The sequence below is a fragment of the Gambusia affinis genome, linkage group LG08 (genome assembly GCF_019740435.1).
Source record: "Gambusia affinis linkage group LG08, SWU_Gaff_1.0, whole genome shotgun sequence".
In the NCBI taxonomy this organism is placed as follows: Eukaryota; Metazoa; Chordata; class Actinopteri; order Cyprinodontiformes; family Poeciliidae; genus Gambusia; species Gambusia affinis.
This window is the reverse complement of record NC_057875.1, coordinates 1305034-1324155: the sequence shown is the minus strand read 5'-3', so window position 1 is coordinate 1324155 and position 19122 is coordinate 1305034. Positions and strand designations below refer to the sequence as shown.

The window sequence follows — 19122 nt, the reverse complement described above, 5'->3', positions numbered from 1 at the left end:
TTCAGCTTTATTCTGGCATTCCTTCAACTTCATTGTCCTTCCTCTTTATTCTTGTAGCATTGCAGCTTTTTCTCATGATATTTCAATATTTTGTCGTAACATTTTATTCTCACAATATTATAATCTTATTCTGGTAATATTTTGACTTTATTTCAGTATAATTTATTCTTATCATATTTTGTATTTAATAATAATAATAATAATAATAATAATAATAATAATAATAATAATAATAATAATAATAATAATAATAATAATAATAATAATAACAACAGTAAGATTGTTGGCATCTAATGTATTTTAAGGTTTGCTATGATATTCTTTTGGTTTATTATTTAAGTGCAAAATATTTTAATAATATTAAAAATTAAACTGTAGAACTGAAGATAGATGCAGATTCCAGATTTAATCAGGTCCAATTAGAAATTTATGGTGAATAAAAACTGTTCAGGTTAAAAGCTCCGTTCAGTAAAACCTCCCAGATTCAGAAAGTTTCCAGCGAACATGACTAATGAAGGAAATCCTGCATACAGATGACTGCATGGATTCTGGATGCCAGAATCCAACGTTTTACTGGAAGAAAGTTTAGACAGTAACTGGAAAAACTTCAGCCTCTCATGCAACACAAGTTCAATCAAAACAGGCTCTCTGCATGCGGGAACGCTGCACGGCTCACTTGTTTTTGTGGTCTAACCAATGATTTGTCATAAAATGAAATAAGATAATGGTGTGGCTCTCTTTGTGAAACAGTTTTTTCAGTTCCGTTTGGAGTACGAGTTAAATTACCATTAACGTTTAGCTTCTGTTTCCACAATTTAAAGAATACAAATTAGTCGTTTTAAGAGCATGTTTTAGGTGTGTAATACTTACAGTAACAGGTTCCGTCTCCAGGTGAAAGGTCAGCAGCGTGACTGATGCCAGGATATGAGCAATCCGTCAGAAATGACTGTGTGACCCCTGCTCCCCGTTTTCCTCCTGTGTTGGACAGAAACGGATCGATCCGTCTCTCTGAGGGATTTCCAGAAACACTCAGCAGCCTGAAACTTCACTGGAAACGGGACATTTGAGCTGCAGCTGTCAGGAGTTTGTAGCAAATTATACTGTGTATGTAGATACATACATCAAGAATGACTTAGCATCATTTTGCATTGTAATTTAATATTACAGATAAATTCTGGAAGAAGGAGGAATGACTGAATCTGCCAGACGATTCTGAATAAAAACTGGATCTGGTTGTTTTGTAAAACACCTTCAGATGAAATTAGCTGTGAAATGATGACTGCTTCTCTCTGATTGTTAGTTTCTCCTGATATATCTCTGTATTTATGACCAACTGACCACTTTTCTCCACTTTCTCTCCAGTTTACAATGTTTGTTGTTATTTTGAATGTTAACTTCATGCTCTTGTTTTCTCGTCCCAGTAGAAGCTGCAGCTGGTCCAGCCTTCTGATTGGCTGAGATTTCTTCATGGATCAGCTGAGATAAGAAATGAACTTTTTACTTTTCATGAACATAGAAAGTTCTCCTGGTTCAGTTCTTCTGTTTCTTCTTCTCAAACCTCCAGTTGGTCATGACAGAGGCCCTGGTACTGACCCAGGTTCTGGTTCTGTTGGATGTTTTTACCTGTTATAGGGGAGATTTTCCTCTCCACTGTCGCCACATGCCTGCTCAATATGAGAGATTGCTGTAAAACTAAGATGTTGCCTGTTGCTGCATCCAGGAGGAGTAAATGCTCTGCTGGTTTTCTTAGGTAGAAACATTTTAAACTAATTTTAAAATTGAGTTTAATGATAACTAGGATCAGCTGGACTGGATCTGTGGTTGAATAAAAATATTTCTTTTTGTGAAGTGCCTCCAGACATTTGCTGTGAATTGGCTCCATAGGATAAACTGAATAAAAACAAACTGATGACATTTATCTTCTCTTTCTTCATCCACAGTTTGTGTTCTCCGTGTTCATGTGAGGATTTTCTCCAGGTACTCTGGCTTCTTCCAGGGGTAGAAAAATAATCAGGCTCAATAACTATTTTACTGATGATTAATAATCTACATTTAAGAAACACAAGAACATTATTAAAGTAAATTGGCCTGTTCCAAAACTATTCCAATAATTAGTGACTTTACCAAACTATTTAAACTATTTTCCTTGATTTTTTTGGCATTATGAGAGTTTATTTTCCATGTAATGATCTGAAGAGATTCCTTTGTGTCTGGATGTGAAGGATACTTGATGAGGCTGGTTAGGATCCCAGGGGGAGCTCTGACATTTCCTCTCTGTGTTGTTGTGCTGTTCTGGTTCTGGAGAGAGAAAACTGATCTGAGAGCAGCTGGTTGGTCTCTGCAGCCTCTGAGCAGCTGATGCTTCTCCTCAGTGTAAATATGTGGCTCTGTTTGGGAAATACAAGACTCACCCTGCTGCAGCTGACTCAGGCTGCATCTCAGCTTCATGTTTTTACACAGAGTCACTAAGAAATAGTGTTTGCTTTAGGCTGTTGGTGCCGCGGTTCTGAGGTTCTGGAGTTTTGAGGGTTTGTTTTAGTTCTTCTTCAGCTCAGCAGCTGGTTTCCACCTGTTGAGGGCGGGGCCAAGCGAGCTGCACCTGAACCTCGTCATGCTAGCAGGACATAAGGAGCTTCATGGCACTTTGCTCATATTTCACTCTTGTTGCTCCGTCAAACCCGCCTTGAACACCCAACAACCCAGCAGAACTCCTCAGAACTGAGCCATAGAAAACAATATAACACCATTTTTATCACCTCTTCCTCTTCACAGACGCCATCAAAGAAACATCAACATCTTTAATTTCAAATCTCTCCTGAACTTAGAAAATTTCCATCTAACATGACAGAAAATATTAACTAACTCTGGACCTTAACTCAGCGATTTCAACTAATTACCAACAAAGGTTTTAACACATTAATTTATTTTTTACATACTTGGGAACATTTCGTTTGCAGGCTTATGGTAGAAATCTGACACAACATCTTCATCCTGGAAACGAGATGGACGACGAGGTCACTTGTTTCTAAACGGTCTGATTGGACCCTGGAAAAGACTATTGTGTTCATGTTGTGCTAAAGAGAATTAGCCTATCAGCAAAGCTATGCTAGCCTAAACTAGCATCTCAATGCTAAATATGTAGCAGTTAACGTTAATGAATGATCAGGGCTTCCTAAAACTGGAAATGTGAATTTAATCTGAGCGGCGCAGTGTCACTGATGCCTTGCAGAAAAAGGTTCTGGGTTTGAATCCCGACCCAATGACCCGTTTTGTAGCAACAGGCAGATAAAACCATGGATGATGATGGATAAGATTCTTTTGTCTTTACGTGAATATCTGTGTCAAACCAAAAATGTAAAAAAACCAACCCTTTGTCTAAATCTGGTAAATATGGGTTCACTGTGAAATCCAGAGTTTCTTCAGTTTCCACAGCAAGAACCTTGGTTGTGATTTGGACGTGAACCATCTCAGAAAATCACATTTCAGCTGTTTTCTGCTGAGCTTTTGTAACTGTAATGCAGTTAATTACAGCATGGCTTTGCTCTGTGTCACTGACAAACACTGAATCTGACAGAAAGCAATGCGGTTCAAGCTAACAACGTGGTCACAAGGGCTCTGCCAGACAGAAAAATACACTATCACTTTAAAAACATAGGAGAATGGATCATGAAATGGGTTTGGCCTGCAAACAGCAGCGTACAATAGAGGAGTGTAGTGATGACAGATGGCCTGTGGAAAAGCTGCAGCAGCAGGCTGTGAAGTGGCGACCATCCAGAGTCTGGATGATGCTGATGGTATCTCCAAAACTCTCGCTGCCAAAAAACTGATGGATCGCCCAGCAAAAAATGTAGAAACTCAGATATGGAGATATTTGCACAGTTTCCTAATTTATCAAAATGCATTTTTTTTAATGACAGGTTTTGTTGGTTAATTAATAAGATGAATTATTTATAGACTATAGCAGTTTATCTTATTGCAGGAGGTGGAGGAAATGAAGCAGATTCTATTTAACGTGGTTAAATACTGACATCTGGTGGATGATGGTGGCTACTACAAGTTACAGTTCATGTGATTGGAATTAACATAGACACTAATACGTCATGTATAATTTTTATTAAGTGTACCACAATCAAAGTACCTGTTTGACTGCAGTCTAATAATATCAAACTGCTTGATAAAATGTTTCATGATTAGACAAATAATTCAGCTTTACTCCGTGAATTATTGCTGTTTTAGGTGAAGCTGAACGTCAGAAATCAAAAGTTTCCTCCAGTTAAACAGTTTGTTTCTGTGAGGCAGTGTTTGGCTTTGCCTGCTTTCTCCAAAATATTTATTTATTTATTTATTTATTTATTTATTTATTTATTTATTTATTTATCTATCTATCTATTTGTCCAGTTGGCACAGTGTGCATTCATGAAAAAAAATAACTTAAATGTATTCCATTGCAGACTATCGTGATTTCCAGAGTTTCAGCACCTGCCAGATGGTTTCACCTCTGAACAAGCTGCAAGAATAATAAATTACTCGCTAAAATACATTTTTGAAAAGCATGGTCTCAAGATAAAATGCATAAAATCAAGCAAACTCTTTCCAGGCTTTATCACATTAAATTTTCATTTCCACACACTCGGGTCTCAGGCTGCGTTTTATGAAATGTCTGAGTCCAACTGGTCCATATTCCACATAAACTCTCACTTGGTGTAAAAAGCTCCATGAGTTTTTATTATTTATGATCTGTGGGGTTTTTTGGTTTTTTTGCATGATTTGTGTCCAGAGAATGAGAAACTGGAGGAACATGATGACACGTCTCAAACATAAATCAGAAAAAGCCTGGAAGATAATCAAACTTTCCAGCTTAGAGAAGAACAATTTTCATTATTATTTTAATAATTATTTATTTTAAGAATTTAAATAATTAATGTAATAATGTTAACTAGTTAGTGATTAACTAGTTATTAACTAGTTATGGTCAAATTAATAACTAGCAAGTTAATAACTAATTATTTAATAAAAATACATATATTAATAAAATTATAACTTATTGGATATTACTGATATGTAGGATGAAATAATTTTACAAATAATAATAAATTAAACATTTAATGAAACATTTTCCATTGAAAAAATAAAAAACTCATTTAGATGTTTAACTTCTATTTGTACGGTAAACATTGTAAAAGCTGCAGAAACGTGTGACATGCTCTCTGGGTTCTGCAGATGGTTTTGATTCTGAGGCATCAAATAAGTTGAAATAATAACTAAGATTTTTCTGCATGAGGTTTTTGGACTTAAGAGACATAATTCTGTTTCAATCATGTTTTGATAAGCTGAAAAATTTAAAAAATATAGTCAATTTGTTTTTATGTTTGTCATTACTGCATTTACTTTTAGATCTTTTTTATGTCTTTTTAATTAAAATATGCATATATATTATTGTTTTTTCTGTATCCAGTAAACTTTGAGGTTTCCTCTTTAAGAAATTAAAAGCTTTCACAGAATAAATAACAAAATTTGATCAGGTTAAGATCTGATTAAATAGTTTTCTATTATATATCAGAGCCTCTAATCACTGTTTTGATTTTCTGTAGTAGAATATTTAGTTTAGATTCCTTTTTGATGCTGAATGATTATGTAAATAGATATATGAGCTCAACAGCAGAGAAGATTTTTAAGCTGTTTTTTAACCATCAGGTTGGAGGGTTTTTCTATTCGTTCATCTTTCCAGAGTTTCTCTGATCATTCATGGAGCTTCTTCAGAAATGTGGACGCTGACATTAGCATTAGCTGCTACTGTGAATTCTACATTAGCGTTAGCATCTGTGCTGCTGCTACAAGTTTAGCATTAAGATGCTATTTTAAGCTTGAGCAGTTTTGCTGATAGGCTAACTGATTTTAGCACAACGATAGTTTAATTAACCCTCAGAGAGGCAAGAGAAGTGGCTCTGTCTTACTAGCTGTTGTTAGCACTTGTGCGTCAGATTTACAGGCGTTCTGGAAACAAGCAAATACAAAAGTTCCAGTCAGAACTTAAGTTTGTAAAAGGGGCAAATAGTGATAATCGTGGTAAAATGGTTACCGTGTCAGAATTGATGTAATTGATTAATCAAAATGAAAGTTCCAGTCCTAGTCAACAGTGATGTGAGTTATGCAGCAAAGCCACTGACAAAAACTGTAACTGATGGGACGTAAAATGTTATGAAAGTCAGTCAGTAAATCCTGGTGAATTTTCAGCTGCTGAACATCTGAGTTCAATCTGCAACTCTGGGACCTTCTGATGTTTTCCACATAATCGCCTGCAGCCAGGCGTGGCGGCCAGGCACGTGACGGTGCCCACCATTTAGAGAGATTTATGAACGCCATTCCAGTTTATGATCTTCATCATGGCTACTTAGAAAGTATGCTTTACAGCAGCAAAGCCAGAAAACAACATGGATCCAAAACCGTTTCACTTTCTTTCTTCATCCTCCAAATATAAAAACCTTGAACTCAATAATCTTTTAAACATATGGCAACATAAAGTCTTTTCTTCATTACTGTGAATAATAAGTGGCAAAAGTTTTATTGACTCTTAAAAATAGAATAAATTCTGATGAATCAGGCATCAAGCTCAGACTCCAAAATTCAAACTTTTACCACTGACCCAAAGAAAGAGGCAGTTTGGGAATGTGGAAATTAACATTTTTGATTCATATCCGTTAATTCAGACGAGATGATAATAGGAAGGCTGAGCGGATCGTGTTACGTGATTTTTTAAAGTTGGACAAGGAGCTTGAAGAACAATGCTGAAGGTTTAATAATGAAAACAGAAACGCCACGCCACGTTGCCATAACACGCCACGACGATCGCCACGACATCGCCACGCCACGACACGACACGCCACGACATCACATCACGACACGCCACGACATCGCCACGACATCGCCACGACACGCCACGACACGTCACATCACGACACGACACGCCACGACATCGCCACGCCATGCGATATCGCCACGACACGTTCACATTCACGCCACGACACGACACGCCACGATACATTACGATACGTTACGATACGTTACGATACGTTACGATACGTTACGATACGTCACATTACGCCACGACACGCCACGACACGCCACGACACGCCACGACACGACACGCCACGACGCGCCACGACACGCTACGACACGCCACGACACGCCACGGCACGCCACGCCACGGCAACGACACGATACGACGCAGAAAAGCTTCTAACTAAATATTTAACTAACACACAAACCCACTTGCTGAGAAGAGGAAGTGAACTATCAAAATATTAATGCTGTTCACTCTTTTTTATTCTTGTTGAGCTTAGATTAATTAAGATTATTATAAACAAACTGATTCTTTCCAAAATCAGTTTTGAATCCTGTGCTGTATTATTTAATCTAATCCGTTGATCTGTTTTTGAATCTTTGCTTTGCACTTTATAAAATGTGAAGAGCCACAGCAGCAGATTGGCTCCTCTTATTTTAAACTGAAGGATTAAATCTTAAATCGTTTCTGTTGCTGCACACATCCTGCTGTGATCATTCTGCAACGTAAAGCTGGGGAAACTAAAACCACACGTTGCATATTGAAATCATTTGGGCTGTGTAATATTTTCCATCTGTTGCTCCTCCTTTGATTCTCTTTCTACCTTTGAGGTTTAGTGTCTGCAGACAGAATTTGTCTGTAAGGTCAGAGGTCAGAGGTCAGAGTTTGAAGCTCATGACGTGCAGCAGAGCAGCAACCCTCTATTAAAGATGAAGTTGTTTTTTCATTTAACACAAAGATTTACCCGCCTCTGAGAGTTTACAGCATTAACATGTGCATATAGAAGTAAAGTTGATAGTGAAACTAAGCTAATTGAAATCACTCTTGAGTCCGTTTTTATATTTTTATATTTTTAAATTTGTCCTGTTTCCTGCTGCAGCCAAAGTGAAAAGAGGATCTTCAGCAGCTGGAAATCCAACGTTCTACAAAACCATGAATGAAGTCCATTAGTTATATGAGGTGAATAAAATAAATGTGACCCAGAAGTATCTTTGAATGTGCATTTGTTGCATCTTTAGTCATTCTTCTCTCTCTGTGTATCAGATCCTGATGGCCGCCGTTCGTTTTGAGCGCAGTGGGGAGTTTCCTGTCGACGACGCTGAACTTTCTTCGCTCCGTCAGACCAGAAATCTGAACTTCATCTGTGAGGAAATCTTCCCAAGAAGCTAACAGGAAGTGTTTGGGCTCGTAGCTGAGCTGTCGGAGCACAGCGCTTCGCTGGATCAGGAGGATTCTGAGCGAATCTTGATGACTTTTGTTTACACAACCCAGAAGATGATCAGCGCTGCTTCTGTTCACCAAAGAGGAATGTGTCTTTGGTTGGTTTATACAAAATAAAAAGAGACCTGGCACCGACAAACTGAGAGCCGATCCACGTTTTGGGTTCAATATTTAAGTTTAATGTCCATCACTTTAAAAATTCAATATTAGATGTTGCAACTGAAAGAAATGAGAATCAGAAATGAACTGAACGGAAATCAAAATGAAGAAATCACTGAAATATTCTCAGCAAAAGACGATCGAACTGTGAAATCCCATATTTACATCATATTTACATCAGATATTTGATTTACTAGCACCTGCATGTAACTGATATCTGAGATGGAAAACAGAACAACTTTAAATGAGTCACAACAAAACACAGTGAAAATGAAATACAAATATGAGTGAAAAATATCTGGATACTTTAATATTAGTGTCTATGTTGGATTAATTTTAATCTCTTGTCATTAAGGATCCACTGTAAATAAGAAATCATCTTGGATTTCAAAGCAAAGCACCACTGCATTAAATATCTTTATAAAAAATGTATCCAGCAGCAGCAGACATGTTTCACTCCTCTTTCACCAATTTAAGTTACTGTTCACTGGGAAACGGTGAAGAGCAGAAAGTTACATTTACAGTTTTACAAAACCTGCCAAAAAATTATTTAAATTCAGTTTTTGCTTTGTAGCCTGCATGAAATTAAACAGATTCAAAACATCAGGACTTTGAATCCTGGAGGTTCATCACAAACAGCAGGCAAACACGACCCAAATCAGATTGATTTATTTATTTTATTTTATTTTATTTTATTTTATTTTATTTTATTTTATTTTATTTTATTTTATTTTATTTTATTTTATTTTATTTTTTGTACTCTAGTCTGAACTTCCCATTTCCAATCTTGGTACTAAATGGTATCAGATATTTTCAGTCTGCTGTCTGAAGACTCACCTCACATTTTATCCAACTTTTCCGTCGTTGATGTGAGACGTGTCTCATAATGCAGCAGCAGAAGAAGCCAGACAGTAAATCTGGATGTCAATAATGGCTGAAAATGATAATAATGACTCCTGGTCCGACTCCACATCCTGATGTGAAAAAGTCGGATATGGATTCGCATTCGCCTGCTGTTGCAAGTTTCTAAACTTTGTCCAGTCAAAGTATCTTAGCGCTGCAGCCGCCTTTTTATTTCTAAGAAATGGCAGAAATTACTTTTTTTACTTCTTCATGTCCTTCTCTGAATTTCCCACTTGATCTCATTTAAAAATCAATGTAGCAGTCCAAACATGCTGTGAAATGAAAGATGAATTATTATGTAATAAGATCCAAACACTTGCTACAGTACACTGTGTCTGAGATGTTACGGAACCTGAGCTGCCTCTGGTGGGGGTGTGTTTGGAAAATGAAGGCACCGTGACATGAAACCGTGGCTCACAACCCAACTCCGATCATGATCTGGCCCGGGTCCGGAGTTCCCAGCGGCTGCTTGGGATCCAGGGAGCTGGACAGGCCCGGCGGGCAGAACGGGACGTAGCGCAGCCAGGAGAACGAGGACAGGTAGGAGGTCAGGCCAAATGGGAGGTTGTAAACCTCTCCGGTCTCCAGAGTTTCACAGGAATCGTCTTCATGAGCTTTGTTCCAGGCCAGGATGCCGCGCTCCTGCTTCGATCCTGCAGGAAACAAAGAAAACACAGTCAACATTTCTACAAACACAGGAAGAGCCATTTCATTTACAACAACAACATCTTCTTATGAAAATGCTTTTGTTACTCAAAATACTGTTATTGTTGGCCTTGTGGCCCCCACTGCCATCCCATGCTGTGCAGCCCTGGGCAGAACGCCCTGTGCCCTGAGGTTGTCAGTGAGGTTGTGTTGATGTGTGAGAGCACCTGGGACGGTGTTGTCCAACACGAAGCCGAAGAAACCGCCAACAAACATGCTGGTTGTCAGAAGAACCTGCAGCATCTGGTCGAACTCTACCACACCTGGAGACGACGGACTGATGCTTTTTAAAAGTTCATTAACAAAGTAACACAAACTGATTATGTACCTGTAGCAATAGCTTTGGGATTCTTTAATATCCAGTTGGGAATGACCAAACCAGAGAACATGGAGAAGCCAAAAATGAAGATATTTCTGGATGAATTCATGTCTGCATACTGAAAATATGAGCAGAAATCTTCCAGTCGGAACAGGATCGGAAATCTTTCAGGGAACTTTCCTGTTTTAGCTTAAGGTGTTTACCTGTAAATTAGAGACTCCTGCTGCACAGATGACACCAAACATGACCATGAACATGCCTCCAATCACCGGAGAGGGGATGGTTGCAAATACAGCACCCATTTTACCAAGTATCCCCATGGCAACCATGAGCACCCCGCTGGCCACTATGACCACGCGGCTCCCGACCTGCAGAGTCAGGAGATCCTGCTGAAGTGTTGCTCTTTCAGTCTGATGCGATCACATGGAGAAGGCTGTTACCTTGGTGATACCGAGCGCGCCGACGTTCTCGCTGTAGGAAGTGGTTCCGTTTCCGGTTCCCCACGCTCCAGCCAGCAGGCAGCCGATTCCCTCGATGCCTATGCCGCGGTTGATGGCGTGCCTCGGTGGCGGCGGCGCTCCGGATAGTCTTGCGCATGCGTGATAATCCCCAACAGACTCGATCATGGAGGAGATGACGCCGGCCAGGATCCCCACCACGCCGGCCAGGCTCACTGTGGGCTTCCCCCACTGCCCTGGGTTTGGTTTAAACAGAATGAGAGAGAAAATCAGGCTGAGTAAATAATCACATAAACATCTTAAATATATTCCGTTTGATTATCTGGAGACTTAAACATTAAACTAGCACCTTTAACAAAAGCTTCCCTGTTTTATGAAGAGTTTTTAATAGCCTTTACTTTGTTGGATCTCAACATTATACTGAACATTATATAAATTTGGACATCTTTTTAAATCAATTTTTAATATTTAGTCTCTTCTTCAGGTGACTCCTGAGATTTTCTCTCACATCTGATAGCGAACTTTGACTAGGCCTATTCAAAACTGTAATTTCCACCGAGAAAGAGAAAACATGAAGATTGATCATGTTTTCTCCATCTGAAGAGAAACAACCCCAGATTATTGTGCTGCCATCTTCATATTTCCTTATAAACTGACCTACAACTCAGAGTTTGTACATTTATTTTATAAAACTGTTATCTAATGGAATTATGGCCCAAAGTTCAAATCAGGTTTCATCCAGGCACGATTCTGCCAGAAGGTTTTAGGAGATTCAATCTGTGCCTGAGTGTTTTGTTTGAAGTTCAAGGCTTCAGTACTGCAGCCAAACTTCTTAGTCCTGACAGAAGATTGTTGATGCCTGAAAGTCATATTTTCACCATGTTACTCATTTATTCATAAATATTACAGTTTCAAGCTAAATATTTAGTTTGAAGCCAGATGTTTAGTTTACGACGTAAATATTTAACTTCAAATTAAATATTTAGCCAACATGTAAATTTACTAGGCGGAAGCTGACTACCCAAATAAAAGCCGGGTCTTGATGACGGTTATAACTCCGCCGCTCAGCTCTTCATTGTTTCCTTTCCCGTCGCCTCGACATGCGCAGTTTCAGCTGGAAACATCGGATGAGCCGTTTTAACAGCAGGACAGACGTTTAGCAGAGGATGTACAGCCACAGTGATGCAGCAATGCAGTCTAATTCTCAGGAGTTTACGTGGAGGATCGTGAGACCCAGCTTTTGTTTTTAGCTGTCCACTTCCGGCATGTTAGCTAAATATTTAACTCTGAGCTAAATATTTATTTTGCAGATTTAACATAATATGTTAAACCATATTATGGTTTTAAACTGTGACATTTATAAATGAATGAATAATATGGTGAAAATGAACCCCGTTTTCATGTTATCTACGCTAAAAATCCAGATAATTGCTGTTAATTTTTGACTCTAGTCAACAAACGGAAGCCAATAAGTTAAAGTTAAAAATATCTTTTTAAAATAGCCTGAAAGTAAAAAATGTGTTTCGGGAAATGCAACCAGGCTGTTGCAGCTTTTTCATATTTGCATTACATCCTCTAACAGATTTGTTAGTTTTTACATAAATTGCATAATATAAATGTTGCATTATTTTGTGAAAAAAATGTGAAATGATGTACAGGCCTCAATTTATTATTTTTTTTTTTACAGTCGCACAAATGTCCTCTGGCTTTAAAGAGACAATTTTCCATGATATATTGAGACTGAAAAAATCAGAGATAATCTTAATGTCTGATACTGCAGCATCTGACCTGGGTATGGGAAGGTAAACCAGGGAGCTTGGCTGATTACTTCTCCTTTTAGGTCTGTGCGTGCGAGGTAACCGTACTGCCCTGGTTCAGCAGGAAGGACGTTATAGGTCGTCAAGATGTAACAAATAAGCCAAGAAACTGTGATTCCCAACAAGACCTGAGGATTGAAACGGGCAACAACAACAAAAACAATCACATTTTACTCTATTTATAAAACATAAATCACTTCTTCAGTTACATACAGGGAGAATTTGAAAGATATAAACTGGAGAAGTGTGAAGCTTTTTATCCTTGCTGTATGCAGGAAAGGGCATGGCTATGTGACGGAGGTACTGCGAAAACAGGATGATCAGGGCTGTGGTCCTGTCAGAGGCAGACAGAAGGAAAATTAGTCCAAAATTTGAACAGAAGATGGAGAAAACAGATTCTGAACGGAAAACTGTAACAGTTTTTCTTTGCATAAAGATTGTCATTAATGATAAGGCATTGACATTTTTTAATCTTGTTGAATTTGAAAAAGAACCAGATTAAAAAACACAGATTTCCTCAAAGACATAAACACTGTTTGGTGTTTTTTTTCTTGTGTAAAAATTCAAAATAGTCCAAAGAATTACATTGAAGAGATGCCCCAGTGGTTTCCAGCGCTGCTCCCAGCTGAATCAAACAACGACAGACCAATAAGAGCGATAGTGGGAGCAATGGTGAGAGGTCCAATGAAGCGCATGAAGAGACCGATGAGGCCAGAAAATCCAACAAACACCTGGAAGATGGAGCCCACAATAATGGAGCCCTGCAGCTAGAGCCAGAAACATCACAACTGTTAGGCATCAATCATTAATTAATTTGAAGAAAGGAGGAAAAAATCTGATGTTTTATTTTCCAAGAATAAAATATTCTAAATATGTAATTCACTTTCGTCTTTGTTTTTGTAATACTCTTGTCTGCCACAAGAGGGAGTGTCGTGAACCTCAAACTGAAATGAACAGCAGAAGCCTGGAAACACAACAGTTCCACATCTCGTTATTTAAGACATTTTGTTTGGATATCTTTAGTCTGTAATATATATAAAACGATTATAAGTGAAACCATATCATTTAAGAGTTTTTATTTCTATCTCAGAGCACATTGGCTGGTTATTGATGAAACTAAAACCCCAAAATACATAAAATAATCACAATGCCTGAAGTCTACAACAACAAAAACAAAACAATAATTGCAACATTTTAATGAAAAATTATAATTCCTTGAGACTAAGAAAACAGTCAAAGTTTTAATATATATTTAACTTGCTAATTAAACATGTTTAGTTTGGAGCTAAATATTAGTTCCAACTTGAATATTTAGATACTAAATATCTTTTGGTTAAACTGCATATTTAGCTTGCTGGCTAATTATTTAGATATCTAAATAATTAGCCAGCAAGCTAAATATATTTGTTTGGAGCTACAAATATTTAATCTCAAACTAATAATTTAGCTTGCTCACTGGAGCTACATGGGCTATAAAGTTTGAAAACTGTGACATTTAGAAATGCATGAATAACAGTAAAAATGTGACTTTTCAAAATTAATTCCCTTTTTTTCTCATGACAGGCTAAATAACTCAAATATTGCCGTTAATCTTTGAGTTCCAGACATCACAACATCGTCACTGAGGCATGTTGCTAAAGCTCTGAGCATTTCTGTGCACAGCTGCCATGGCTTGTGCTAAACCCAATTTATCTTTCAGAACAGAACAAAAAGTGTTTTTCTTTGTTTGCTAAATTTGGAGGGAGAACCCGGTGGAGTCATGTGACCAGCTGTTAGTTTAATTCACTTCAGTTAAAAATTACTGTGTTGATCCCAGAGGGAAATCAATCAGGAGATCAACCTGTGCTTTAAATGGTTAAATGCTCACAGTTTACTTACAGCTCTCATCCGACTCTGCCACACTTCTATGAACTCTGTGGACGAAGTGTTGACTGAGCTGGCGTTTTGGGTCCAGGCAGGACACCTAAATTCTGGCATGGACAGCATCGCCATGGAGGGAGCCAGCAGCGTGAACGTGCCGCCTTGAAGAATGGGCAGCCTGGAGGCAAAGATGGCCGAGTCTTTAATGGGCTGGAAAGTAAAATGCTGCTAAAATCTGAGATCATTTAGATTTATTCATAAACAGGAAATTTATCCCATCTGGTGCAGATATGAACAGTTAATTCAGATCATGTGAAGCTAGAGAGTGACTCTTCTATTAGACACACAGACTCGAGGTTAAGTAGGTTAAAGCAATCAGCTTCTAATGATTGTCTCTGTGCTGCTCACTATCTGCAACACACATCAGACTTTCCAGTGAAGCATGTAAATCAACATCATGCAGGAAGTTACTGGAGGAGAAAATGGCTGCAGACATTTGCTTTGGGAAAGAAAAACTTGAACTTGTTGATGGCGAAGTTTTCCTGCCAGCTCATGCCTGAATGTTTAGGAAAGGACAAGAAAGCATCAGTGGTGCTAAGCCAGGAGAATGCAGGTTTTAGCAGAAACCAGATTCCGAACATAATGAGATGGAAATTCCTTGACTAATCCAGCTGTGACGACAGGATTCAGGAAGGCTGAGCTGCAGTGCTCAGAGCTGAAATCACATTTTAAATCTGTGGTTTTCAAAGACAAAAACAGCTTTTACACCAAGTTTAATATCACCTTAACTCAGCATAACTAACTGACCCTCACTTCTGTTTATGGAGCAGAAAACGGTCAAACGTTTCTCCAGCTCTTGCTTTTCTAGCACATTGAAATGTTTCAGATCATCAAACACATTCAGAAATACAAACAGCTGGTTTTAGAAGAAAAAACGTCTAAACCACTCAGACAATGTGTGAAGTGTAATCCCCCCCTGAAGCTGGTCACTGGTTGTTTCCTTTGTTCTGCTGGGTTTGAGTTTAAGGCAACAAACTGATAACTGGATGTTTTGCTTCAGGGTTTTATGCAAGAGAGCAGAATTCATGGTTCCAGCAACAACAGCAAGTTGTTCAGATATAAAAGCAGCAAAGCAGTCCCACACCATGACACTGCCACTACCGTGTTTGGCTGTAGGTGTGATGTTCTGTTTGTGGGAAGCGGTGCCAGATGATCAGACCCAACACCTTCCAGAAATGTCCACAGAATATTTTCCTAAAATGTTCGAACATGTTAGAACTCCCCCATGGAGGCCATTATTGCCATCATGACCTCTGACCTTAGCTGAGTTTAGCTTCCATGTGTGGTTCTGACTGAGGTTCATCAGTCGTCACATTTCCATCAATATTTTTTGATGCACATTTTGAATTATGGTGTTAAAATGGTTGGTGAGTTAAATAATCAATGACTACTTTAGTTAACAATTATTTCAATAATCAATTAATCATAATTTCTTTTTTTTTAAATGTGATTCCTGAAAGGGTAAAACTGCTTGACAAAACGTACAAAAAGTCATAAAGTGTAAATTTTTTTCTTCTTCAAATGCTCCAGATTTCATCTGAAAAAGATTCAGACCTGAAATGGAGACGATTGGCTAATTCCATTTTGATTCACTCTCCTGTTGAACTGCTGTGTTTAATCAACAACAACTGATAAAATCAGTCACAGGGATGACATGCTAACAGTCCGTCCTTCTCAGAGGGGCTCCTACCTGATGCCAAAGGTGACCTGCAGCAAGGTGCAGACTCCAGACACGAAGAAGATGGTGCTGATGAGGCAGCTCTGTGTGAGGCCGTCATGCTGCAGACACAGACCCTGCGACAGGATGAGGGGGATGGCGATGATGCCGCCAAAGGCAGTCAAACAGTGCTACAGGAACACAGGAGGGACATTTAAAATTAAGCATGGAGGATAAAACTTTTAATGCATGGATTCATTTAGTACTGAAACAATTAATAATGATGAATCAATTAGTGAAATTTAACTCATTTAATATCAATTAATTAACTTGCTGGAGTACAGATTATAAAAATGATCATTTGCTGAAAGAACAACACAGTCAGAGCAGTAATTAAGGATAAACTGCAAAAATATGTACATTTTGTTTTTAAGATATTAAAGAATTACTACTCAGAACTTCTTTAGTTTTAGCATCGCCTGGTTCAAATTCTGTAAAACAAAAAATCCTATTCAGTAACTTTTGATCAGTTGATCCATAAAATAATCACCAGATCACACTGTTCTGAAGTCCAGCAGGATAAACTGAACTTTTGTCTTTTTAGCTGCAGACGCCTCCTTTACTTCACTACTGTTGAGTTTTATGAAATAAAATGTTGATTTTCTCATTTTAAAAATTATTTTCATCTTTCAATGCATCTATAAAAAATCTTACGCAGTTAAATGAAAAATATGCACAATGTGGTAAAAAAAAATTATCTGATGAATCAATTTATTATCAGAATATTATTCTACTAAAATGATTGTTAGTTGCAGCTTTAAACGTATTGAAACATAAACTCAGAACCTGATGCCTGAAACAATTCCTGCCTCTCTGTTGTTATGTAACTCTGGAAACTGACGGCTTCCAAAGCTTTTCCTGACAAACCTGAGCGCCTAACAGGATGGAGAGGTACCAGGGCGGGACATCTGTCACGCAGTAAGCCAGTTTGTTTGTGTCTTCGTCGATAGACGAGTCCAGGTCTTCTCCTTTTTCTTGTAGATCACAGAAACGTCCTTCCAGCTTCAGTCCGACAGACAGAAACAAGAAGATGTCAGAAGTGAAGGTTTGGACACAAAACTTCATAAATTATTGCAGAAAATTTCAATCAAATGTTTCTTCTTTTTGACAGAAAATCATTTTTTCTTTTGTTTAGACCTGAGGCGGTGAAGTAAAGACCCGGTAGAACTTGGGTCCTGCAGATTCAATGAGGGGAAAAAAGTACTTTGGGTTTTACTTCCATCTTTAAGGCAGAAAAATGGTAATTTACTAATTGAATTTTGTATTTTCTTCAGTTCCAGCTGTTGACAGCATGTAAAGCTTAATTAAGTAGAAAAGACACTTATTAGATCTTATTACTAGATCTAACAAGTAAAGAAGTTCCTCCCCAGATTTCCAGAAATATCATTTTTAGTTATCAAACAAAAACAAAGCATTAAACTCACCGCAAAGGCATAGTTGTCGAGTCCATTGCTTTCCTTCTCGGAGGCCATGTCAACTTCTACCTGCTGGCTCAGGTTTAGTTTCCAGAAGTTTGAGAATAAACTGAAAAGAAAGAAGAGAAAGCCAAACAAAAGGAAGCGGCCGGGAGGCGGGGAGGACAGCCTGCTAAGAAAAAGCAAATTTCAGACATGGGACTGCAGCTCGTGCTGACTGAAATGGGTCCAACCGAGCGCTCATGTGAACCGAATTACAACAGAAGCAGCAGCTGACCAACCAGCTTCTGGCAGGCTGGAGATCTTCTGTCCTTTTCACTGTAAAACAAACCCTAATCTCATAAGAAGAAGCTTTTGAGGCCAGAACCTCTGCAACCTGGCTCCTGTTTCACCTCCTTCCAGGGTTATTCCTGTTTTTGTGGTTAACTTTGTTCCACTTTGAGTAAATCTTGTTTTTAGTTGTTTTTTTTTGTACCCCTCCAGGAGGTTCTAATGTCCCTTATATGAAACTAGGCTGGCAGGAAAGGGGGAAGAAGACATGAGGTAAACATCGCCGGGTCCAGCAGTTGAACCTCCAAACGTGGGTCTCTGTCTCGCTGTCCCTTCGCCACCTCGACACTTTAGCATTTTGTATCTGCTGGTTGTGAGCTTTCCTCAAACTGCTCCAGTTCCCTTCTAATTTTAACAAATATTTGTGTTTGTGACTATCACGTGCTGTCGAAATATCACACAACACAAGGCTTATTCATGAGCTGCTGTAAGCCATAACTTCATTTCCCAAGTTACTGTACCTCTCCATTAGCCATTAGCTTCAATTACATTATTAGTGTAAATTGAGAGTTGATAGCAGCCCACATCCACCTAGTTAAAGTCCAGAAGGAAGAAAGTTACTGTCACACTTCTGGCATGAAAATCTCTGCAGTTTTCAATACTGAAAATGCTTTTCTCACCTCATAAGACTGACTGCTTGAAGACACTTATGTGCATAAAACAGAAATAAACTGAGTGTATGTAGCAAATAGCGCTTCACTCCAAACTTGAAGTCTACAATAACAGGTGCAAATGATTCAACAATACAGTTTTACGGAGCAGAGGCGTGAAAAACAACAAATGTTCTTCTTTGGTTTCATTGAAGTTGTAAAACGTAGCAGATAAAGCTGCCAGAATGCAGCTTTATCTGCGTGTTTCTACTCATAGTTTTGTCTGGACATGATTGTCGACACCAATAGTTCTCCTGAACGTTGACAACATGAACAGAATAGATTTTAGAAAATAGAAATCACATGCAGCTCACAACCTGCAGCAGCAACAGAGGTCGGCGCGGTCCGCATGCGACGCTTTTCATCAACTCAGCGGGAAACATTTGTTCTAAAACATGAACTGAACCATAACATTTATACTAATTTAAATATAGTATAGGAGTCACAT

The 19122-nt window shown here is 38.4% G+C and overlaps 1 protein-coding gene across 2 annotated transcripts; it reads right to left on the bottom strand.

Moving 5' to 3' along the window:
• Positions 1-8437: 8437 nt before the first annotated feature.
• On the bottom strand, positions 8438-17836 carry slc23a4 (solute carrier family 23 member 4). 2 transcript variants are annotated; one of them, XM_044124274.1, is made up of 12 exons: positions 17704-17836; positions 17147-17281; positions 16253-16410; positions 14521-14680; positions 13228-13409; positions 12856-12976; positions 12614-12770; positions 10808-11061; positions 10571-10735; positions 10377-10485; positions 10216-10311; positions 8438-9996 (listed from the first exon to the last, which is right to left on the bottom strand). In XM_044124274.1, exons 1-12 carry the CDS (start codon positions 17749-17751, stop codon positions 9758-9760), a joined length of 1824 nt encoding a protein of 607 aa, XP_043980209.1. In that variant the 5' UTR covers positions 17752-17836; the 3' UTR covers positions 8438-9757. The 2 variants fall into 2 exon arrangements, with proteins under 2 accessions (XP_043980209.1, XP_043980210.1); XM_044124275.1 differs by lacking the exon at positions 10216-10311 and having other exon boundaries at positions 8450-9996.
• Between the last annotated feature and the right edge of the window lie 1286 nt (positions 17837-19122).